The sequence below is a fragment of the Cinclus cinclus genome, chromosome 2 (genome assembly GCF_963662255.1).
Source record: "Cinclus cinclus chromosome 2, bCinCin1.1, whole genome shotgun sequence".
Taxonomy (NCBI): Eukaryota; Metazoa; Chordata; class Aves; order Passeriformes; family Cinclidae; genus Cinclus; species Cinclus cinclus.
Window position 1 is genome coordinate 103,404,038 of NC_085047.1, and position 26,135 is coordinate 103,430,172.

Consider the following 26,135-nt stretch of genomic DNA (forward strand, 5'->3'; position numbering starts at 1 on the left):
TGTGTGATTTTGTTTAGAGAAATGCTGGAGGCTGTGAAATGTCAAATAGATTCCAGTTGTGTAATTGCAGGATTAAATTGTATTAACACCCATAATTAAAGTAAAATAAAACCATTTTCTGGTTTGATTCCATTCTTCTTCAATGAAAGTAAGTACCTAAATGAACATGACCTTTTTAAATCAAGGTTTCAGGTGGAATTTAGAACCTCAACAGTTACGATTATGGAAAGAAAAATCAGGTTTTGTACATCTTGACTAATGTACTTTAAACACAATTATCAGAGAATCACAGAATACCCTGAGTTAGAAGGGACCCATCACGATCATTGAGTCCAACTCCTGACCCTGCACAGGACATGTCAAGAAGGGCACTGTGTGCCTGAAGGCATTGTCCAAATATGTCTTGAACTTGGTTATGGTTCATAACCAAGCAGTTAGTTACCTTTCATCCTTTAATGCGCTCATGTGTCTCCTAAATTTCAGAAATAATCTCTGGGTGTGCCGGTGGGTTGGTCTGCTCTAGTGTGTACCTCCATTGTAGTTGTCATATGTTGTAGAAAATTTGGACTCTGAATTGTGAGTGTATATCTATGTCCAGTAACTTTCATAAAGCACCTTTGGGAACTTACCTTAGCTTCCAATGCCTGTACTTTCATTTTAAAAGAATGTACCACTTTTCTCCCTAGAAAATAAAGGCAGAAAGTGTATGTCGTGTGATGTATTACATAAAACTAAAGCTGGTAGACTTAATTATGCACCTCAGAGTTAATGCTGTCTTATGAACCATCAGGGCTGGATTGTGAGCCCTGGAGAAGAAAGAGACCGTGAGATGAAACCATCAGATAGGGGAGTTCACATGGGGTTATTAATGGACAATTCCAAATCTGCTTGCACTAAAATGCCAGTAATTCTGCGTTTAGAATTACTGTAATTTAGAAACCCGTTAGTACCAGCAGAACCAGAGAATTTACAGCTATCATTTGAACTTGCTTCTAGCAAAATTCTTTGTACTGGAAATGTCTTCAGGCTTAAATAAGGAAGGCATAATACCAAACAGTGCTGTAAAACTCTTCAAGGTATATGCAGCTGTGTGTGAAATGATGAAAGAATCTAGTTGAGGAAGGGATTAGTCACCCATCCTAACTTAAAGACAACCACATTACCACCTGTTTTTTGTTTTAAATGTTTGAAGCAGGTATATTAGGGATAAATTCCATCTTTGTGATGGTAATAATACCCATAAAATCCTCATTTGTAACACAGATAAAGTCAAGTACACGACCCCTCTTAGAAAAAATAACCGTCCTGTCTAGTGTTTGGCTGTTTCTTGTATAAAGAATATAGGTCATATATATGAGTTTATAGGTCGAGAAGCTTGTAGTACACAAATCAGCTTCACTAACCAAATACGTTTTAGCAGTGCCTCTAGAAAGCAAGCAAACTCCCAGGTAGGCAAGCATTTTAAACATCCTAATGTGAAGTTTTTAAAGTGTAGGACACCTGTAGATAAGGTCTGTGAATGTTGGAATACACTGTTCATTTCACTAAGCAGTTCTGACTGTAGTATAGTGTGTGTGCCTGTTGGGTTGTGCTTCCAGTTTAGGCTTTGCAACCACTTCTCAGCATTGATGCATCTCTGCTTTTAAATGCTGTTTCCCCCTCTAGATAAAGATTCTGCTTACTCTGAGTCTCCCTCTACTACTTCCACCAGATACTAGATCAAATCCCAAGAATCCCAGTGAATCAGTCAAAAGTTTCTCTGATCTCATTCACATCTGGACACCATTCATATCACAGGAGGAAGTAGTGCCTCTGGCTGTCTCTATAAGGGTATTCCCAAACCAGTGCAGAGGCCAGGTGGGCTTCTGGGGGAGTAAAGGCAGTCCCGAAGTAAGCTGTTAGAAATAATGCTTTAATAAATGGAATTTCTGAAAGCAGAACTTAAAAACTGCAAGTGGATATATGCTAGTGCTATTCAACTTCTTTTTTTTTTTTCTTTTATTTTTAGATCACCTTTTGCTGCTGTCACAGATTACTCAGTAACAAGAAATAATGTCATACAACTCTGTCTGGAACTAACAACAATAGTACAACAGGTATGAGACAGTCTGCTTAGCAGTTTATTTTTTCCTGAACTGTAAATGGCTATTACTGTTTTCCCCACAATTTTGTTTAACCATGACTATATATCATTGTCCAACAAAAATAAGGGAATACTAGTATTTAGTAAATGCTTTTTAAAAATTATTTTCTGGTTTTATAGTACTAGTTTGTGTTGTGCTGTGTATATGGCTCTGCATATCTCAGCAGTAATATTTATCTTGGGTTCTCTAGTATAATATAATCACTGTAGAATGAGATATTAATTGATAATTTATATATTTAATTTCTTATATTTTGTCTTTAAATTTTAATTACCTCTCTGGTTCAGAAGGTCTGTATATACTGAACTTTAGTAATCTTGTCTTTCCTGAAGTTCGTATCATGTAAACACCTGTTGAAATGTGTTTAGATGATACAAACTTCAGCAAACGAGGGGGCTTAGAATATTTTGATACACATACAATTTTTTTACATCCTGCCTTCAAGAAATCCAGAAGTAGCTACTGAGAAGCACTTGTTTAATGAGCTTCACTGGGGAGTGCAAACCTGAGAACCTTCCCTACCCTTCTGTGTGTGGTTTAGGTCTGTCTCTATGCTTGTCTATTGTTCTGCTGAGCTGTAAAGTCTCTTTGCTGCCTAGCAGAAGTTTGAGGGATTGTTTGCACTTGAGAAGGCAGAGTGGAGAAAAAGGGAGAGCGTGGGCTAGGTAAGAGCACTGAGGAGACTTTTTGTGATTTTTCACAAGTACCATTCCAAAGTAAGAAAAGCTAAACTTCTGACCCAGCTCTCCAGACTGGTCATTTTCCACAGTAGCTCTGCATTATTGTCTTTAGATAGTGATGATCAATTTTCATGTGTCCCCTAATAATGAGAACATGCATAAAGTAGCAACCACAGCTGTATTGCCCAGGAATTAGGTCAATATTAATCCATCTTAAAAATTCATCCTGATCCATGATATTGCTAATTCACCATGGTGTAGGTTGAGATTTCTCTTATGTATATTTTTCAATGTGAATGAGAGTAAATGTTACTATTTAATACCTTTGGAGAACAGCAATTTTACTTTCTCCAAAAACGACATAATTCTGCAATGAAAAAGCAGTTAATGAATCCACACTTTGAAGTCAAATGGAGCATTTATGTGCCTAAATTTAGGCATGTACTGAAATTGAATTGGGCTGTATTCAGAAGAATGATAATGAAAAATTCCATTAGTAGTCTCAAACACATGTGGTTTGAGCTCTACTTAAAACAAATGCATTCCAATGTAGAATTTCAAAATTTCTTAGCTGCTGTTTTTTTAATATGCTCACTAAACACACTGAGAAATCTTATTTTGCTTTCTGTAAATTAAATCTTTCAATATCACCTCATCACATGTTTTTTCTGTCTCAGAATCTTGTTTTCTTTTGTATGCAAAGTATTTTATAGTACCTTACTAGCTTACTTTTTTTGTGAAAACTCTACAGAAGGCAGTGTTGCAATTTTTCTTTTTAATGGTAGTGAACAGCTTCTTATCATACTTAAAGGTTTATAAAAAGTATACATTTATATATTATTTATAAAATGTCTGTCCATTTCTAATATAGTTGAACTTTTTAGAGACTTTTGTAAAATTTAAAAATCGAACGTCAGTATCTGAGTTCCATCAGGATTTTTTTTGTGTTAAGTTACAGTCGATGTTCAGATTATTAACCAAAACCAAAACAATTATTCTTTAGTCAAGATGAAGAACAAAAAGTGCTAAACTTTAGATGGCTTGTTTGAATTATTCTGCACATTTTGAAGCTAAGTGTAATATCATACGTCTTTGTAGAATTAAATTATATTGGGTTGTGTCCCCCTCATTATCAGAGCTGGATGGATAATGAAGCAAAATGACAGTATTGTATCACTCTTACAAGGATGAAGTCTAAGAAAACCTATTGAGTGTCTGTGTTTTGACCTATAAATAATAAGAAAAGTTGGAGTCAGATTTTGGAATGAAATGTGGGAAGACACATGCATTATTTAACTATTAAGTTTTCTATGTGTGTTGCACATTGTCCAAGGCCTGACAGGCCAGTGTGCTGTGGATATTTGCCTGTGAGGGCAGGTCCTTCAGACCACTGCAAGTTATTACTGTAACCTGCACTGATCATCTGCTTCTATGCAGCTACTTTATTTTGGCTTAGGTATTTTTTATTACCCCCCTTAGGATTTTTTGGATATTGTTTCACAGCCTATTCCTGCAGGTTTTGACTCTTAATACTGTCCTCATTGCTGATGGTTTCTCTAATTCAGGGCTTTCATTCTTGTTCATTTTTATAATAAACTCTTTCCTTGCACAAAAACTGGAGGAAAGAAAAGGATTTAAAAACAAACAAATCCATGTGACTTATTATTTTTAATACCATTTCCTTGCACTCTCTCTCCTACACATATCTGCCTCTCTGTAGGAATTGAAGGCTGAGAATTGTCTGTACTTTGTTTCCTCTGCTATGCATAAAAAAGCCTGTTCTTTCTCTATGGTACAGGATGGATATTAAAGGGCTATGGGTGGACAGGTTGTGTGTGTGTATGTGTGAGAGAGATTGTTTTGGGTTGTGCTTTGTTCCCATTTACTTCATTCATGAATTCAGATTTGTGTCGACAGAATTGTTCCAGACACAAATGTGTATCAGGAGGAGCATGACAGAATGTCTTGATGGTGTTCATGGAAGTCTTGTTGTTGACTTACATAGTTGGGTTATTCAGCTTCAGAGGTTGCCAAGAACTGCTCCTTTTGAGTGTTCTCATTTTGGTTTAGAAAAGTAGCAGTAGCTACACTGATGACTTTAAGGAACAGAAAATTTCTTGCTTTCTTCGGCAATCCTTAGATAGCTTTTATTATCATTCTCAGTGCTCTTATTCCTCAGAAATTCATGAAGGTTTCAGTAAAGAAGCTTTCTTCTTTAGAATTGGAACCCTGGAAATCTTGGGAATATCTGAAAAGTCTAATTTTGTATTGACTTTGTAAGTTACCAGATGGTTAAAGAAAAGTTTGCTGCTGAACACTCTTATTTCTTTTACTGCTCTTTAGTAGTGATCATTAGTAGCCCTCATCACATGCTTTTTACTTTCCTTAATCAGCTTTCACAATGATTTGCAGTGTTTATTTAGTTTTAAAACCAGTGATGTTTATCTTGCATCTTTAGTGTCTTGTGGGATTTGCTTAGGAGTATGTTCCAGTAGAAGCATAGCTGTAGGCCTGTAAACACTCCTTTTAGAAAAGCTTCACTGCATTTAATTCTCTGTCTAAAAAGATCTCTTTGAAGAGCTGTGGTGGAATCAGTGCTGTATAACTGGGGTGGAGGTGGAGAGCAGACACTTGGGTGGTGTGGATCTGTCTTGCATTGTTGTCACAGAGCACACTTTGACATCAACTGTCTCAGAGCAACTTTTGGAGGTAACCTCAGATTTTGGATGACACAGGGTGAGAACCTGAGTGATGCAATCTGGGAGGTGGCAGCCAGGATGAAAGATAGCAAAGAGAGACCAAGATAATCGTACACAAATACAGTGTCTGGACTTTAAGGGCACCTGTGATTTTGAGCTAAAAGCTGTGCTATAGAGCATACAGAGGTTCTCTGTGCACTGCTTTGGCTGGGAGGTTTGGAATTTTTTTCCCATTTAAAGGCATTTGAGATACATAAAAGAAAGCATCCATATATCCCTTGTCCAATGGACGCATCCCCATCCCAGAGGATATTTCTGATGGGATTAGCCATGGTTGTTTTTCAGATAAAAGATATTGAAAAGGATCACACATTTTTTCTTGGGCAATGCACTATTTTGTATGACACTAAGTTTTGTAATCACATGGTTGTAAACTCAAAAGAGGAATGTTTTAAATGTGAAGTTTGACTGAGAAATGCAAGTTCAGGCTTGTTTTCCAGCTAAAAGGATAAAACAGAAATTTACCTTCTTAGATCCCATGCTCTGACTCAGAATCCAAATGCAGTAATATAAAGTGGTTCTATTCATTTGTTAAGAACAATATCAAATTAATGAATGAAGAGTAATTAATATCCTGAGTACCAGTCTTACAAATTATCTCTCATATAATCTTTTCTGTCACAATTCCTCACTTTTGTTTTTAAGTCCTAATTATTAAGGACTTTAAGGACTCACTAAATATAGCTTAAAATTTTGAAATTTCAGGTCATACCAAATTGCTAATTACCTCAGGAATCTAGCTTATAAAATGATTTTAATAGTTTAGTGGTGTGAAGCTTTGACTGGATCATCATTAAAGCTGCTTTGCATGTCTAGATTGTAGCATTTTCAAAGCAAGATGTGTTTGCTGGAGACAGTTGCATTTTAAATTCTAAAGTTTTTTTTATTTATGTTTTTGCATTGTTCTTTGCATCCCAACTTTATTATCAAATGCTTGCAGAAAAAGTTTTGTTAGCCTGCTTTAGTAATAATCCCTTCCTTCCCCCTTTTTTAGATGAAAATACTTAATGATGTGGAGGCTAGCCGCATTCTTGAAGTTTTTTATGTATATGCATAGCACACTGTTCATACAAAACACCCAATTTTTAATAAGTGTTCAAGTAAGGGCTAAGTGTACAGGTACAAGGGGTACCTTGTAAGTGGGGTAAGTGTGCAAGCTAGATAGATGTGGGGGAAAGTTATAACTAAATAGCTCATCTTGAAAACAACTTACAGGCAATATCTCACTATGTTTGTGAAATCCGAAGGGTCTTCATATGAGAATATTATAACTCATTGTAAGTAATTCTGAAAGGAATTCAGACTCATATCCTTCAAGTGCTGCTCTTATGCAAGATTTTCTGTTGTAAAGGTTTCAGAGCAGCTCTCAGCAGTGATGTTTCAGGATGCATATTAATCTGTGCAGTTGTTCTCTTCACTGTTAAAAGGCAATGTGTAATGCATATAATGTATATATAGTATAAAATAGAAACTAAAGGATTGTGGGAAGCATGAAACTGTTGTTTGTTTACAAGAAGCTATATCCAAATAGTTTCAATTTTTGCTCTTTACCAAGGTTTTTCTCTTTTTCATAATAGAGTATCTTATTTATCTTAAAGCACACCTTTATGGAACATTTCAGATGTAATTTATTGTAATGTAAAAAGTGCCTAAGGTACTTTGCATTGATGCCTTTTTCTGATTCTGGTAGTTTGTTTTTGCTATTTGATTATATAGGCTTTTTCCCCTTGAAATGGCTTGCTTGTATATATATTCTCCTTTGATGTAAGTTTTGAAGTGCTTTTTTGAATGGAATTAGGCATGGAATAGATGGAAGATTAAAATGTCAATAATAGTCTATTGGGATGAACCTCTACTAGAACAAATTTGATGACTCATTAGTTCTCATTGAGATAGGTGCTGTAAAGAGGTATGGGGTTTTCTTCCTAAAGTTGTGTACTGCTGCATATGTCTGTGATGTGACATTTTCAAAGTAGCTTATGAAGCTGCCACCCTGTAAAGGTGAATTTGTTTTCTTTTCCATTCTCAGAGAAAGTAATTTCTTTTCCTAGGGGATGGAAGGAAAAAAAAAAAGCAGAACCAAAAAGCACCAAAATACTCAAGGTTGCTTCACATGTAAAATACTTACTAACTAGAAAGCCGAAATTAGTTGGTATTGGCTTGTTTTGTTATTTTGAGGCTTCTTTTGGGTGTGTTTTCTTGCTTTTCTTCCAGATTAATGATTGACAGTCTCTGAACATGGGGACAAGTGAAACACAAAGCAGGATAATTTGTGGAAAAAGAGTATTCTACTTGGCAGGGTATATGTTGGTAAACCGGTGCACCATTTAGTTTATCTGAGAAATGGAGCTTGAGTGAGTCAAGGTGACAGCTGAAGGAGTCAGGGCCTATGGAACCACATGCAGAAAGTAGCAGAAAGCTGGTGAAAACTGGGATAAAGTGTAGACAGGAGAGAAAATGTGGTTTCGTATCTTGTTTCCTTTAAACAAAAGCTTTTTTTATTAGACTGCTGTGGGCACTGTGTCCATGCACACTGAGTGGCATTACAGTCTCATCTGAATAGAAGCACACGGAGGATATGCCACACTTACTGTGTAATTCTTTATAAATGGTAGATTTCATGATTAATGATGATGTATTATGTTGATCATCTCAGTTGATGTGAAGCCTGAGACTCTGCATTTCTTTTACTTTGGAAACTGATCTCCCTTCCCAGAGGCAGGGCAGTCTCTGTAACCAGGTACACTGAAGCAAGATTCCCATTCACTACAGTGAGTTCCTGTGTGTTGCTAAGTAGCTAGTAAGAGCCATAAGCATAGATTACTGTAATGTCTATCTTATTTCAGGAATATGTGTGTTTTGTTTGCTTAAATCCATTACAAATACATACATTTCAGGTGATCCAATATGAAACATCAAAGTTGTAGCTGAGCCTGGAATGCTGTCTACCTAAATATTATTACTTTTTTCAGTTCAATAAATTTAATTTTTTCTATTGGCAAGATAACCACATAGGCAAATATAAAATATTAAATACTTTACTGCAGTTGTATTTTTAAAACCAGAATTATTTACCATGACAGTACTAGAGGAAAAGCAGAACTGGAAAATGAAGAAGTTATTTACCTCTAAATTGTCTTGGAAGTGACATTGAAAAGTTATGAACTGCACAATACATTGTGCTACAAGCTCTATTTTGCATGCCAATAATAAAATAGTTTTGAATGCATGAGGCTTATTAGAGGTGTGGGAAATGTTTTGACTTCTTTTTTTTTTTTCCTTTGGATGGACGATTTTTTCCTCAGTTCCATTCTCTTATCTGTTGATAGTTTCAGTGGATATTTTTTTGCCTGCTGAGAATGTCACCAATCACAGAAATCATCTGAGCAGCTGAAATTTTACTTGGACCATGTAAGCACTTGGATTCTGCAAGATATATGTATGAGCAAGTATCAGTGATTATTTTAGTTGGTGCTGAAATACTGTTTCTGGTTTCTGACTGAATAGTGTACTGGCTCATTTTAGAAACAAGGAAGAGGTGTAGCTCTCTACAAGCAAAGAAAGAATTAATATGTGACCAGATCCCCAGGGAAAGCAACATGATGTCTTTTACAGAAGGGAGAAATAATTGGAAATGGAAAATTACTTCAGAAAGATAGACTAAAAGAGCTTAGTGTACCTATTGCATCTCTCTTAATCCAGCAAGCAATTTTTCCCAGTAGTTCCTTCGTCTGTGGGTGATTTATATAGGTTGCATTAAATTTCTACATGAAGTATTTTGTTACTATGGTGATAGGTGCCACTCCACACAGATTGTTTAAATAAAATTAAAGCAATTTTCTATATTCAGTAATCTGGGTAGTTGCTATTAGTTTGTACATAAGGGTTATGAACTGAAAGTATTGCAGGTTTATTGCATTTTCAGGGAAAGGCTCTAGACTTCTAGAAGCATTTGTGTAGGTTGCATAAGAAATGTCCTTTTTTGTAGCTTTTATTTAGTAAGTTGCATTGTATTTTCCCAATAGAGATTTTTTTCCTTCTCTCACTATGATGCCTGCTCACCATTCTGCTTTTTTCCACTTCTCTCAGTTCTTACTCATGTTTCAGCAGGCGAGGACTGAGTGGGTTCTGCAGGTTCAGATGAGTTCTAACTTCAGTGTGGAGGGGAAGGGAATTAATTACAGTAGAATGAGGATGCTATAGACCCAGTGGCAAGAAACTGCAGAAATTGAATAACTGTAGCATAAGTGCGAAAGAAAGCAAATATTTCTGAACCGCAGTGGGAATAAAATCGACAGGATTTGTGTGGGAAGTGAAGAGGAGTTGAAAATGGCACCCAGGTTGTGAGCTTGTGGGACATAAGGTGGTGGAGCTGTTGACAGAGATGGGGAAAGAAAGGGGGAACAGGGAGCGTTTGGGAAGAAACGTGATTTCAGCTCTTCAGCATCCTGTGTTAGAGCTGGTGGCAAATATCCAGAAGGAGATTCTGAACTGTGAATGTGAACAGAAGGGCTGAGAGATCTGTGACTCATCTGCACAGAGATGGTAATTAAAGCAGCATGATTTTAGGAGGCTGCTGAGCAATAGGGAAGAGGTTGCAGAAGAGGGGAGAGTTGAGGATTGAGCTCCCCAGGACTGTCACAGTCGAAACAGCCATAATGGGAGACTTTTTGAGCAGCCCAGTGGAAAGAAAGCAATGGAAATAGCCTATTTTGGAATGGTTACTTAGAAATACAGTGTATAATTTTAAAAATTAATTTTGTGTGGCAGCAGCCAAGGTTACCTGTACAAGCACTGGGTGTTGTGTAGCTTAGAGGATGCTATTGCATTTTAGTTAGGTAAGAGACAGAAGAAAGGTATTTCCTTTCCCCCTCTCTCTGTTCTGAACATTTGTAGTTTTCAGTGTCCTCAGGGTCCGTACCTTTTGTATCCAAAGACATGGTAGACCTTTTAAAATATAAGACGTGGTAAAGCTCATCTGGAAACCACTGACTCTGTTGTGCTCTTATTTTTTAGCATGTTGCCAGCTGTGTACCAGCTTCTGTAGCTTTTGGGGCATTTAAGTTTTTTTGTTCCTTGTACTTTTCAAGGGGGTTGGACAGAGCTGTATATCTGCCAGTTTGTACTCTGTTATTCCAGTAATTACCCAGACATACCTGTAAATCACAGTCTAAGCAAGGTTCCATAATATCCATCAGTTTTCTCCTCATCATGCTCTACAGAACACAGCATTTTGTCGTAGCCAGCCATATCCGGGGCTGCAGGTCAAGGGAGGTGATTACCCCACTCTACTCTGTTCTTGCAAGACCCCACCTGCAGTGTTCCATCCAGCTCTGGGATGGAGCTTCTTACCCTAAGAAGGATGTGGATGTGTTGGAATGAGTCTAGAGGACATCACAAAGATGATCAGAGGGCTGGAATGCCTCTGCTATGAAGACAGGCCAAGTGAATTGTGGTTGTTCAGCCTGGAGAAGAGGATGCTCCAGGGAGACCTTAAAAGCAGCCTTCCAGTGCCTAAAGGGCTACAAAGGAGCTGGAGAGGAGCTTTTCACAAGGGCATGTAGTGACAGGACAAGGAGGGGAATGGCTTTAAACTGAAAGAGGGCAGTTTTAGATGAGATATCAGAAAGAAATTCTTCAATGTGAGGGTGGTGAGGCACTGGCACAGGTTGTCCTGAGAAGCTTTGGATGCCCTATCCTTGGCAATGTTCAAGAGCAGGCTGAATGGGGGCCCTGAGCAACCTGGTCTAGTGGTGACATCCCTGCTCATGGCAGGGGTGTAGGAACTAGATGATCTTTAAGGTCCCTTCCAGCCAAACCATTTTAGCGTATCATTCAAATTTACTGTTTCAAAGCTATCATTGCTTATTCCTGCCATCAGCTGTATTAGATATATATTTTCCATGTACTTTCTAATTAGTGAAAGGCTAGATGAATTCAATCTATCTTACCCTTGTACCTGTTTGGAAACTATGTACCAGTGTCTTTGTCTGAGGAAAAAATGATAAAGGATAGTAATGAATGAAAGCACACTAAAGGTTATAAAACTTTGGCCACATTCATGTGTTGACCAAGCTTTAGACTTTGTCACCATTATTGTTTAGAACTTCTGTGAGAACCTTCAGTGATGACTCCATCAAACCTCAGTCTTGTGGCTCTCTTGATGTAGCTGAATTGGACAGAATTCAAACCGAATGAGCCCTTCTAGAGCCAATGGCATAAATTCCTTAGACCTAGTGACCCTTGAACAGGTGCCTTGAAGCCAGAGCAACTTGCTTTGCAGTACTAAGACTGAAGGTGCTGGAAGTTGTGATCTCAAGTGGTCATTCTCAAGTTAATTATTTTTTATTGTTGCTAAGTAGCAAGACCAACAGGTCATCCATTTGACTTACACTGCTATTAAAATATTCAGTTACACTTTTAATCAATTTGAGAAGCAAAGGGATTTAAGGGATGGTTTGGTTTAATTCCAACCAATGGCTACATTGCTCAAGAGAGTTTTATGCCAAAGGTTTGGCAATTCATGAGAGTCTGAACCCTCTTTTAAGCAATCATGTAATTCATAATTTTTGCTACAAAAAGAAAACTGGAGTTTCATAGCTTAGAATATTTTGGATGACTTGAAAAACAATGGTGACAGCAATTCTATCAGACATGTTTTTAAGCCATACGTAAAATCTAGCCCTCTTAAAACTAGACATGGAAGATGCATGGGATTTCTCATGCATTTTACTGATAATTTTACTACCACTTTTAAAATGGTGTTCCTAACACAATTACCTACATTCAATTACCTACGTTTTTATCTGCAACATATTGGAAGAAACAGCACAGTATTCACAAACATGCTTATGTGTATTAGCTTCTTGTGAAGTCAGTTGGACTGTAGAGAAAAACAAAGTGAAGAGATAAGTGAAGCTCCACCGCAAGCATCATAAAAGCTATCCAGAGAATTAATGATTTCATGGCAAGCCCTTGCTCTTCACAAGTTGCTCCATTTGAATCAATATCACAAACTGCTTTTTTGGCAATGCTAATGTCATATGAATCTACAAAGGGCATTTTTGGGTTAATATGCTACCTGACAATTGTGACATTTGGGGTTTGTTCTTGAAAGTCAAGTAGTCTGCTTCTATATCAGTTCTGCCTAGGAATTTGCCTTGCCTTATAGGAAAAAATAAATTAGGATGACTGCATATACATGAGCAGCTAAAGCATTCTACTGAACAAAAAAATAAAAGTGAAAGGAGTCCATGCCATCTCTTGAGTATTCTGATCTAAGGATTACTAGAAATGCTTAAATGTTGGTGAAAGATTTAATGCATGTATTTCTGCATTTCTCCCTTTTTGAATCCATTGACTATTTCTATGTATGTATTTCATTTTCTGAACTAGCATAATTTTGTTTTCAAGTTACGGAGTTGACAGGAACTTAAGATTGCCAAGAGGAGTGCAGTGCATCAGCTGCCTGGAATACATGGCAAAACCATGAATAATAGTAATAATAGTTGTAGTAGTGGTAATAATGATGGAAAGTTTTAGGATTATAGACTGCAAATATCCTGAGAGAAGTGTTTGACAGGTAATTGCAGTAGGTAATTTGACAGGTTGCTGACTTGGACTTGTAAACTAGATCATACGGATGCAAAAATAGAAAATTTCTGCAGAATATTTATCCCATAGTTATAGTACTGGAGAACTGTGTGAACATTTATAATCCGTGGGACTTGGGAGCAGTAGGGTGAGTTGACAGGTTGTCTGTATTTCAGTTCTTCATTTTGAGTTAAGACTCAATCAATGTGGTGCAAAGAAAGCAAAGGATAAGTACTGGTGTAATTAGCTGATCCCATTCTCCACTTCTGTGAGATACCAAGACAAATTTTTTTAAAAAATACTAAGGATAGAAGGGAAAGAAAAGAAGGGGAAATAAAGCATCATAAACACTACTTTTGAAAACTAAAAAAGTCCACAGATACTTGTATTTTATATGTGTTGTCTCATGTCTGATTTGTTCCAACAGTGCCTGGGGTGGGATGGGTGAGATGCATACATTTTGCAGTGTTGCCACCAGTCAGTGCTGTCTGATTCAGTAGGTTTACTTTAAATGTCCTTAGCATTGTCCTACATTATGGTAGGATCTGTGCAGATACAACTTAAAATCGTTTTTGTCGAGACCATGGGAAGTTTTGGTTATGAAGGTTAGAACTTCTGGAAGAAGTAAGCAATGCCTCTCAGTGTAGTGTAGGTCTTGCTAGTCTTAAAATTAGGTTTTGAAATTACACAGAGGTTGAAAATGCAGAAGAACCTCTCCTTGATTGGAGCTCTTATTTCTCTCTTTTATAGGATTTTAGCCTTGTTCCAGCTGGATGACAAGGATCTCTTTTGCCATTTTTATGCATGAGGCAAAGCTGGAAAGAGTGACCATGAAGATCTGATACTAGTCATAAAGTTACTCCATTGTATTTCCCTTTTATTTCTCTCAGTTTTCTTGTGAACACTCTGCCATTTTTCTTCCTTAGACTACTAATGGCCTGTATTTGACTACATATTAAGGAAATGTAAATTAACACAACTTTTGTTGCTTTATTAACAATGTGTGTCATTAATGTTTTAGAAAATAATCCACAATTGGGAGATAACTTTACAGTGTTTCAGCTGAAGTTTTGTTTGGTTGGTTAGAAGATCACATAGCCTAGCTGTAGTTATAGTGTGGCAGTGAATTTACATGCAAAGTTCAGAGAATAAACAGGTAGAAGTAATAAATCTCCTCCTTGCTGTAACTGTGTATTTCAGTTCATGGATAATCACAGTATTGGTTTAACTAAGTGAAAATTAGCTTGTGTAGGAGTGAAGTTTGGTTGCAGATTTTTGTGTGTGTTCGTGCTTTTCTAAAGTAGAAAAAAAGTTGGTGTTAAACATGCATATGATATGTTTCTTACCTTAATTGCAATGTTTTGATACGCTAGTTAAACAGGTATTAAAGAAAATCTTCCAGGAGTAAGATGCAAGCTTGTATGGAAGAAAAAGATATTCACCAGGTGTGGGTGGTATGGTACTAAGAATAAAAATTTATTTCTAATTGCATAGTTAGAGGCTTTTTATAGTTCTCAAGTGCTTTAAGCTCTTTTAGGTGAAATGAAATGGGTATGAAAAAGCAATGGCTGTAAATGGTAAAGGTCCCCAGTAATAAGCAGTAAACCTTACCATTCCAGCCAAGGGGTGTTTGTGGGCACAGTTATCTTCAGCCCTTGCTGAATAAAGCACAAGGCAGCAGTGTTCCCTATGACAGAAAGTGGCATGTGGCTTTTGCCCCAGGGTTGTTCAGAAGCAGTCTCAGCCCTCAGGGATCAGCTTGGTGACCTTGAACTAGGTTTCTTTGAATCCTAGACTACAGGGCTGCTCTGGGTTGCCATCATAGTTTTTGACATTCCTGCATGTTTTCCAGAGTTCATGGTTGAATTATGTTTAGTTGGATGTCATTCATGTATAGAAAAAGTGTATTTTGGAATTGTTTTTTTTTTTTTACTTTAGTATTGCATCTGCTGTCCTTCAGTCTTTCTGTCTTTTATGGTTTACTGAACTGTTAATTTTTCTCTTGCTTGAATGTGAAGATGTAGTATCAACAACCTGCTGTTGCTATGGGATGAACTTGTTTAGCAATTCCTCTACCCAATTTATAGGCAATTGTGTGTTGAGGAGAGAGATTTAGGGTGAATCTATTCATAGACTAGATGCCTGAGATGTTTCTCACTTGTTTTACTATCTTTTTTGGATTCAGAAATATTTTATTTTTTTATATATAGTTGTGGTTTGTCAGAAGAAAGCATATTTCTTTGGCTTCCTTCATGATCACAGGGGAGTTTCAATTCAGTCATTTAGCAGTATTTCTCTGTTATTCACTGCTTTCTTGTTTGTAATAAACCGTCAAACAGTATCCTCTTTAAACTCATTAAACTTATAGTAAACTCTTCTTATTACCAGTGCAATTATGTCTGCTTAAGTGAACTTTTTTCCTGTAATATAAATGCTGTTGTCTCTTCCTGCTATTTTTGTAGAATGATTCATAAGCAACCATGCAGAAAATAGACGTATCCAGATTGAAAATGTTACATGCTCTTCCACATATAACAATGAAATATGTGTTTTGCTACTAAGATTGCAAATACTTCATTGATGTCTGCATATAATTAAATGTGTTAGATTTTCTTTCCGGCTATGCTTACTGGCAAATGTTTCCTGAATGCCAACAGCTGTTATTAGGAAAATGCTTCCTGATCAACCTGCTACTTCTGCATAGGTGGCTTTATATAAAGCTTAAGAACACATTGACTTTTCTTGCCTGAGTAACACTTGAAGTGTTGCATGGGTTAAAAGTTTTTGGGTTTTTTTGAAACAGTTGAATATAAAAAGTAGGTTTTCTAGCAGGATAAAATGATTTTAAAATGAGACTTCGAACATGAAAACTTAGTCACATCTTTCATGTGGATATAAAGCATCTGTTCTAAACAGAACTTGCAGCTCCTGAATGAATTTAAGGGTGGTACTTTCACCAATATTGGTTGCATTTCATGTGCTCTCTGCCTTGGTAATTCAATTTCCTTATATCTATTGAGATTCTGTCAGGAAAAAAAACTTTTGCAGTCCCAGTCTCCTATCTGGTGGCCTTTCTGATGGAAGCTGAGATAACGCGATGCACAGCTGTCCCAGCACACTGTGAGCCTCATGGTTCCTGTGTGCTTTGTATGAGCTGTTTCTCCTCTCTCCTGTTCAGGGTGTTCAACTCCTCTTCCCCCTCCACCAAGGGTTTCCTTCCCTTCAGCAGTGTGCAAAAATGTCAGTTCACCTCAGCAAGAATTGTTCATCTGGGTCTCTTTAGACTGCTGCTGATATCTCTGTTTTCCAGTGTTGCCATCAGAAGCAGGTCATTCTTGTCCGTGCTCAGGGATGGCTGGTGGAAGACACTTAAGTGGTAGACATGTGACTAACTGGTACATGCCAAAAGCATGTAAAATGGAGAGAGTATTGTCTGTCTCAAGGAAGGAAACAACTAGAACTAGAGAATAAACATTTACCAGTGTTTCCTTTCCGTTCGGTGGTAGCTTCACACTTTCTTTCTGTTCTGTCTAAGTCTTTGAAATGCTTTGTTTCATGCTAAAGACCTTTCAATTAAATTCTTTTAAGGATAAGTCAAGGAAGGGAAAATGATTGGACCAATTTAACCTGCTTTTTCTGTTTTACTTTTTCAGGATTGCACAGTATATGAAACAGAGAACAAAATTCTTCATGTGGTGAGTACTATTTGGATTTCCAATAACAAAGTTTATATAGACCACATGGAATTTTAGAGCTGTGTATTTTGTGCTTTTTGCATGCTGTGCCAGTTTGATAACTGACTAGGCTGGGTATAACTGAGTGCATTTATGGAACTACTTGTGACTAGGTCAAGAGCTTTGAAAGGGTTTGTGTTTGTCTGGCTCAGGCCTATATGTTATTTGTAAACTATGATTAGAAGAAGAATGGTTTTTGAGAGAGAGATGGTTCCTAGGCGTCTATGAAATAATTTATTTCTGTTTCTGTTAGTGATGTAGCTAAATTTATACAGCTTTATTCCTCATAGGACCCTGGAGATAGCCTAATGATAGGAAAATTAATGCAGTGTTTCCTTTTGAATTGTCAGCATAAATTCAGTAGTCTCTTCCAAGAATCTTTAGTGCTATTTATGGTAAATATATCAAAAAAGTTATCAGGGCATTGGAATATACGATGAGTTTGAAAGACTGATGCATAGAGAGTCGAAAGCTTGAGTAAGACTTGTCTGAGAGCTGCACCCAAATTTTAGGTATTAAATTGTGTTTCATGTTGTGACTGAGCTTTTGTGAGTATTAAGTTAACCCACAGTGTGTTAAAAGTTAGAAGTGAAGATAATCTCTTTAAGGGGGAGCAATGAATTAGTTTAATTTATTCCACATTCAGGTAGGTTTTGATATCTTGCTGTTCTTACTACCAGAGCTTAAGCTAAAAGATACTGCATTTTTTTAGGTGAGCTTCCCAGTAAATGTTGAAATACTTCTTTTTGTTATTTATTTAATTTATAGTGTACCTGTATGAAATACTTGGAAGGCTGAACTCTGTAAGCTTTTGATGCTTCAGTTTCACAGTGATGTGGAATAAAAGTATCCTTGTATTTTTAAGTTTCACTAACATTTTTTCAGGTGTGAGACCTAAAAAATTAGCAAATTTAGTGAGGCTGACGTCATCATCTATGCTAGGTTGACCTCTGCAAGTATTTAAGTAATAAAGTCTTTTATTGTATAATCTTGGCAAAAGTTGAAGTGCTGTGCATTTGAAATCTATGTATATAGCCTGGTTTTCAAAGCATGCTTGTAGCTGTAAAAGCTGAGAGTTCTGACATCTGTATACACTATTATACCTTTTACAGATTGGCAGACAGGATTGTAAAGAAAGCTGCCAGAGTTTAGAACTGAGGCAGTATCACTTCATACAGTCATCAGCAGACAAGTTTGAAGAAACTGAGAGGGATTAATTTAATACACATGTGTGCACAAAATCGATACAGGTTTCAAAAGTTATCTTACATCATTCAGAGTCTTGTAGGTTTATTTATTTAGTCTGCAGTAACTTCGTTGTGGTCAAAGGTGGGCATAGGTATAGGCATACCTTCTTTGACCACTGCTCAAACTTGAAAGCAAACATGAGAATGAGCAGAGTGTTGAATGTCTTAGTGAAGCTGTGGGTTAAAAATAATCCTACATGGATTAAATATGAACTCTATGTGTTACATGTAACTTGGATTATTTCTGACCATGTTGCTTATCAGCTGATCAGTGGGATTTCATGTGGAAAAGGCTGACTAAAAGCAATTGCTGAAAGAGGTAAATCTGTGACTAAATAATTAAATGATGGCATTTGAGATCATATTTTCAGTTTGAAAGGTAGTTTTTTACATGTGCAGGTTGAAAGGCTGATGATAGAGTTGGAATTGGAAGCAGTCACATTTCTCTCTAGCCCTTTTTCTTGGAAGACAGAAAAAGGTGGTGTGGGTTTAGCCCATTAGACAATCTGAAGAAAGCAATTCAACAGTCAGAATAGGGTTCTCTGATACAAAAATAATAGCAGTAAATTGTGGGAAAGGTGTAGAAGGAACATCAAGTAAGAAATACTGGGAGAACTAGGAAAGGTTGAGAGGACATGTGCACCGATATTGTAGGAGGGAAAGTCAATTCTCTTTTTAAATTTTAAGATCACACTATTCCAAGTCCATTTTCAGTGTCCATTTCCCATCTGAAGTGATGTTTGACCAGCATCCCAACCAACTGTCTTTGAATGATCAGATACAAACAAAGCAGTGTTTGCTGATCTGACTTAGACAAGAAGTTGAATTCAAACCTGTGGGCTCATCCCATGTAATTTCATGTACCACTTACTCTTTATGACACAAGGAAACAAGTTCCTCAAAAACGTGAAAGGAAATGACTAAAGATGAATTAGCATTTCATGCAATTAGCATAAGGAAATCCTTATTGCAAGGAATCTGTATTGTTCTTAGGAAACACTGAAGTCAAATTTTAAGAAATCTTTCTTACATAAGTAAAATAGAACTAGAGCTACAGAAATGGAAAAATATATATGACTTAAAGGACAATTGTGTACTCTTATTTGTCAGGACACCAAGATATTTACCACCTTAGGAGCAAACTGTTGGATCAAAGTGGTAGATTTTTGTGTTCTGAGTTGAACATCTGCATTGTCCATGGAACAGAAAAGGGATTTTTTTTTTGATTCATGCTGTGGTTCAAGAGCTGAAGCTCTGTTAGCACAGTTCTCCTGTGGGGATGCTGCCCTGTTTCCCCTGGAGTGAGCCTACCTTGTGGAAAATTGGGGAGCAAGAGAATGCATGGGCACAGTGGGGATGTGAGACCATGTTTCCAGTGTTGAAATGCATACAAGGAAAGCTCCAGAGTTAACAATCACTGAGTGTTCATGGCTTCCTCTAAAGCACACTGAAGTAGTCAAGATCCTCAAATAAATGACTGATTGGTTTGTTTTAATTAGGTAAGGCCAAAAAATAGCTCATGTGCTCATATTCTTGCAGCACTATTTTTTTTGAAAAAGCAAATGAATGCCCTCTTTCCTTCAGAAGTGACAGTATGGGTGTATGGAGGTTGCTGAATCACCTTGTCCACAGATGGCATGTTTCGGTGTCAGTTTATGTATTCACATGTTAGCTTCTCAGGACTTTTTTTTTAAGGAATAGTGTTTTGTAGAGACAGAACTCTCTCTATAGCTTCAGCTTATATTTAAGGAAAAAATATTTCTGTTTGCTCCAAGCAATTTGAGTTTTAAATGCTTTAAAAAAGCATTTTGATTGTCACTTACGGTGTTAGGTTAGGCAGTAAACTAATCTCTGTTATTCAAGTAAACACATGAAATGTATCTAAGGGAAAAAGGTCTGATTGAAAAATTATGAAGTTTTAAAGGAAATTACCTACTTAAACTTGTTTATTTCTTCTAAATGGAGTTTCAAAGTGTGTCTGGGGAAAAAATGTCTTTTCTATAATTTTTTGTCCTAGAACTGTAGGGGTGTTGAAAAAACTTACAGACACCTACATTTCTTAGAGATTTGTGGGGGTTATTAATGTGACTTCATTAATAGAAACACTGGGTTTCTGTGGAATAAGAAGCATACAGGAATAATGTGTTGGGTTTTGCTCATTAAAATTCTGACATATTCATGAATAAAGAGAAATGCTTCATATTTCTGCTGCATAATTTCTCAGTATGTTCTTTCCAGGGTTGCTTTTACTAAGTAAGCAGTGTAATAAATAAATACTTAAATAATGCTAATCATATCTTTTTATATAAACAGAAAGGAAATAGCCCTAGAAAATAATACCAACAGAAGTAGATGGCAATAGAAGATGGCAGAAGAACAGGTTTAATAATACACAAGGCCTAAATAGGAAAGGATAAGATATAGGTGTAGTGCTGGCTTAAAAATTGAAAATTAGTGTGCTTTTGCTAGTTCATATTTAGAATCTTATATTGATTTAGCTTGAGAAAGTATTTGGAAAACTGCTCAGCTTAAAAGGCTATCAGTTTATATCTGCTTATTTGGAGAATTATATGTTAATCATTGCAAAATTCTGACTGGAGCTTTAAAATACTTGAAGAATAATTCATTGGTTCCATCCAGCGGTTCAAGGCTGCATTTGATGGAAATACCCAGTTCAGATTAATCCATGTGAAGCAGTAGAGTATTAAAGGGAGAGCAAAGCTAGAAGAACTAATTATAGAAAGTAGAAGCTAGGCTTCAGTCAGATTAATAATAGGTTTTAACTGAAAAATTTCAATAAATTTTCTTTTAACTTTTTTCAGTTTAATTCCATAAGAGAAAAAAAGTACTGTTTTCTTAGGGAGTTTAACTTTTTAAAAATTAGGCTGCATTTCCTGCATACAGAAAATACAAATTTTTTTTAGTTGGAAAACTGTAAAAGGTGATCTGCAGAGGGAAGCTAATATTCCGAAGTTTTTTCAAAAACTAATGAGCTATGTAAATTTAAAAAGAGTTACTACATTGAAAAAGAAAAAAAAAAAACAAGCAATGGATCAGAATGTTCTCTTTTTCCAAGAGCTTTGTTGAAACCACTGTGATAATTTGCTCCTGCCCACTATATTTGAATATTTGTTACATAAGTATAATGGACTAAAAATACATTTTCAAAGGTATCATTTTTATAGTCTTGGGAAAAAAACAAGAAAAAGTAACCACCTTCAGCCTTTCAAGAGTCTATACCTTGCAAATTGAACTGAAGAAGCCTCAGTTTAATAGAAGCTTCTCTTTTTGCAGCCAAAAGCAGATGTAGTTCCCTGTTCAAACTTCATATATGCACCAGTGCATGTTCAGGCCTGCTTGGTTTTAAGACTGGTGGAGTTACTGATGTGTTGTGTACAATATAGCAATTGTTTTGGACTAAAATTAATTGGTTAATAATTATTTGGTTTAAGTTAATTAATTAGACTTCATTCATCATGGGCAGCTGTAACTAACTAACCTAAGACTAAGCTTAACATTATCCATTAACGTTTTTTCTTGCTGTTAGTCTTGAAAGTCCACTTGTCTTACTGATATCCTGTTCCTCACTCAGATGCTGTAGGTGAGGCTGCTAAGGTGAGAGGCTGGTGCTTTTCTTGCCATCAGTCCTGGGAACATGTTTAAGCCAGGATGTTTCAGTATTGCAAATACTTGCCAAGGTGGATGTTAAACTTGGTCACTAGCCTGGATAAAATGAAGGGCAGGGACAAACCAAAGTCTGTTTGCTTGGCCAGAAATGCTTGGTGACCCTAGAGCTGCCCAAGTTGAGCAGACAATGGATGGACAGGTTGAGGAAAGGCCCCTGAAGCTGTATCCATAGGTAGATGCTTCACTCTGATGCAGAAGACAGATGTTTTCCCAGCACAAACTGAAGTAGCCACTGAGAATCAGAACAGATGTAAATCTAATTCAGTCACCTTGAGGTGCCCATCCCCCTGGCTGAAAGAAGGAGCAATTGTGAGAAAAGCTGTTAGAAATTGGTACCTTACAGTCCAAAAATACAGGTAGAAACTAAGTATTATTTTTCTTTCTTCATGTTCTGAGGCATAAAGAAGTTGCCTACTGAGGGAAACATAATGTGTCCCTTTGAATTTCTACCAAGCAACGAGGTGCTGTGTGGTGATATTTTTTGTTCTCCTTTGAATCATTCAGCTTTGCACATAAAGACTGTGGTGTAGCTTCAATCTGCAATTATAAGTGTGTCACTTGAATAGAGAGGAGAATTTATTACTGAAGTGCAGTGATGAGTTACTGCAAAGGAGAACTGAAATCATCGTTTTAAGGCTTACAGTGAGAACAAGGACCATGAGACAAAAGGAGAAAATGCCATTATCTGTTGGTTTCTCTCAGTTAATCTTTTGTAACTTGCTTTTTTTTTTGGGCTGGACAAATGTTTTCCCTGTGGGCAGATACCTTGCACACCGGGAGCTGAGTGCAGCTTGAAAAAAGCTGAAGATTTTTAATGCCTGCTGATTTTTTGTGGGAGCAATTGGATCCTCAGCTTCCTGTGTGTCTTACTGTAACAAATACTGCATTGCAGCAGGCAGTCAACACTTACAAAGCATAAAGGATCCTGATCTCATTAACAATGTTTTCATAACCAGAAGTGTAGTTTTACAAAGCATCCAAAGGTAGTGTCAATTTGAGAGAAAAGGTGACTGCCATCGGATTTAAGCTGAACTAAACAACATGTCTACAATACAGATTGTCCTGAATAATTCTGCTGAGAAATAATTGTTAGGAACAAAATGAGTTGAAGTGCATTGTTTGAGTGCTTTGCCATGTGGCAACATCTTTTCCTTGGAAAGCCCTGATCCGCTGAATAGGTCCAAGGTCTTTTTCCATACGGATGCTGAATGGGGAGGAAACACGCTCCGGGTGAAGAGACTGTTTTGTTTGTACACCAGTTGATGCTGATTAGCATATTATCAACACGAACTGAGAACGAGATGTTCCTGAGAGTAAAGGCAAGGAAAAATGCATTATTTTGCCTGTGTCAGCCTGTGGACTTGTTTCCAGTGAGGGCCTGTGTACCCTGCCTTGGCAGTGGACAGAGAATATCTGCTGTGTAAGTGTCTGCTCCTTGTTGTCCTGGCTCTCTCTGGACAAGTTCAGAGTTCATGAAAATTTGTCTTTAACGTAAGCCAAATAGATACCTGATCCTAATTACAATTCAACTCTTTAACCAAGGAATATTTAATGAAAACATTTAAATGTATAATAGTTTATAGGGATAATGTGCTGTTGGACTGCAATGGGAGTATCTAAGAAAGCTGTGAGACCTAAAAGACAGTAGTCTTTTAGAAATGCATTGAAGCATATTGCAGATTTTTTTATCCTAGGAACTTGTTGATTTTGGCACCCAATATTCCCAGAGCTTCTCTTTGGGAATATTCACACCACTTTGTTTTAGGATTGCAACCAGTGTAACTGTACTGGAATGCTAATCCCCACAGGCTTTATTTTATAGACTGTCTGTACCCCTCCCATGGGGAGGCAGAGGTGCAGCTGCTCCAGGGGGCTGTTCAGTGCATCTCAGCTTAGGCTTCTGCTCTGTGCCATACTGGACTTGCCCAACTTGTCCCTTCCCCATCATCTGTCAGTGTGGCTGGGAACAGGTTTTCTAATGAGGAACCACATCTGTGAAATGTTGTACCTTGTCTTAAGTGGTAGGAACACTCCTTATCTGTGTGTTTTGGCATCTGTCTGCACTGCAAGAGTTGAAAATTGGAGAAAAAAATAAATTCACTATAAACAGAAGTTTCTCTGAAATTACAAAGAACTCCATACATTTAGAGGAGATAATTAGGAAGAATAGGTGGATGACTACAAGTCTAAAGAGATATGGAAAACTCCATGTTCATCTGCAGAGAACAATTTATAATGTGGGTCTCTTCGTTTTGCAGAAATAGCTGAATGTTCTTTGATTTTTTAAGCAATTTTTCAATTATTGTCAGTGCAGAAACAGAAGTAACATGCCAACACTGTATTTAAAACCACAAATAAATAGAAATCTAAGGTTTCATTTTTATTATGTAATTTTATATAATTTTATCTTTTAAAAATGTCAGCTCAAAACAATTTTCATGTATCCAAAAGCCATTAAGCTTAAATTTCAATAAAGTTCTCTTTCACTATTTTTGTACTTCAGGTAAAGCACAAACAGTTCTTAACCTCATTTTATGTATTTCTTGGTGTCCTTTGCACATTAATGATTCTGCATCATGTATGTGGCTGTGCTTGAAGGTAGTATTTTTTTCTGGAAGAAGGTCATGTTGGTAATATAAATTTTGTTATATTTTCCATTTGGTTCCAATTTTTATTTTCCAAAATAAGTGATCTGTACACAAACTTAAACTTTCAACTGTTTGTAAATACTTTGAAGAGGAGAAATGTATATTGGTCTGTAACAGGATTAAGATTTCATTGTCATTGGTAATTTTTTGATATTTGTGGTTGTTTGTGGGTTTTGGGGTGGTGGGTGTTGTTGTTTTGTTTGTTTTGTTTTTTGGGGTTTGTTTTGTTTTGTTTTTAATCACTTTTTAAAATTTTACTTTTTACATAAGATTTTTGTTGTTTTCCATTTGGAATTATAATGGTGATTTGGCAGGAGGTTATATCCAGTTTTGCATTACTTTGCCATAGCATTGTTGCAGATATTTTTACTGTAAGAACTATACTTTAGAATCTTTGAAGATTGATTGGTGCAACAGTTGTGTGCAGTTGTGTTTCAGTTATTTGAGGAGATTGGTTAGCTTTCATCTTTTGAATTTCAGAGTAGTTAAGGTGGTTCTTAATTGTTTTTGGAGATGCCAGTTTTGGGACCAGAAGAATTTCCTAATCCCTGAATTTGCTGACAAGAAATGTGTGGGAAAACTGAACAGAGAAATCGTTTAAAGTTCCTGACAGGGGCCTTCCTGGAAAACATTGAAACTCTGAAAAAATCACTTTGTTACAGGGAATGATAGGAAAGCCTCACAGCTTTCCTGCTTCTGAGAAGAGTTTGTTCCGGGAGTGAGAGAGATCAGGAGATAAACAGTACCAATTTCACAGTCTCAGCCTTTTTAGAAATCTTTTCTGTCTTGCTACAGAGGCTGCCAACAATAACTGGCTTAAGAGTTATCCTGTTGTGAAGTGGTGATTTATTTTAATGGTCATGTCTGCAATAGTGAATCATGTTTGGCAGCTGTAGAACATGAGAAATGCAGTCCAAAGACAATTAGCATGTTTAAGAGTCAACTTCAGAGTTAATGGGGTTACCTGTCATCATTAAGAGCCAGGTTTTCATCTGTGCTGAACAGCTGCACATTCAGTGGAAATCAGTGGGCTTTGAGGCACTTACTGTCTGCAAAAGATGTGACTAGGGTGGGAACTCATCACACGTTGCCTTTGTGCCTGAGCAGGGCATCTATCCCTGAGAGTGCATGGGAACCCCTCTTTGTCTCTGCTCGTATAAAAAGCCTCCTGTTCTTCCCTGGTCTGGTGCTATTGGTTTAGGGTCATCACAGATAATGTATTTTGTATTGTATTGCTGCCTGAAGCCTTTCCCCCTCTGCCTTGTATGTACTTGAAACACATGGTGATTTAAACTGTATATTGATGTTCAAATAATTAGCAATGGTATGCTTATTGTGACATTTTCTTTTCTTTTTTTCTTTCCTAGTGTAAAACTCTCTCTGGCGTCTGTGATCACATTATCTCACTCTCTTCTGATCCCCTGGTTTCCCAGTCTGCCCACCTTGAAGTGATCCAGCTTACAAATATCAAGCCAAGTGAAGGGCTGGTAAGAAGTACGCAGTTAATCAAACCCAATCAAACCCATCACCCAGGATGAGAAAGTGATTTTTTTTTTTAATAAGTTGTATATATGAAAATGAATAGGACATCTTAGCATTTTCTGTTTTAAAGTTTGAAAACAGTTTGATTCCTCATGCTAGTG

General features: G+C 36.9%; 1 protein-coding gene across 4 annotated transcripts in view; it reads left to right on the forward strand.

Moving 5' to 3' along the window:
- CNKSR2 (connector enhancer of kinase suppressor of Ras 2) overlaps positions 1 to 26,135 on the forward strand; it is a 202,976-nt gene that overhangs the window by 57,177 nt on the left and 119,664 nt on the right. For all 4 annotated transcript variants that reach the window (XM_062515145.1, XM_062515146.1, XM_062515147.1 and 1 more), the window contains exons 4-6: positions 2,009 to 2,096; positions 16,830 to 16,871; positions 25,860 to 25,979. In XM_062515145.1, the coding sequence (XP_062371129.1) occupies positions 2,009 to 2,096; positions 16,830 to 16,871; positions 25,860 to 25,979 (250 nt within the window). The remainder of the gene's footprint in view (positions 1 to 2,008; positions 2,097 to 16,829; positions 16,872 to 25,859; positions 25,980 to 26,135) is intronic.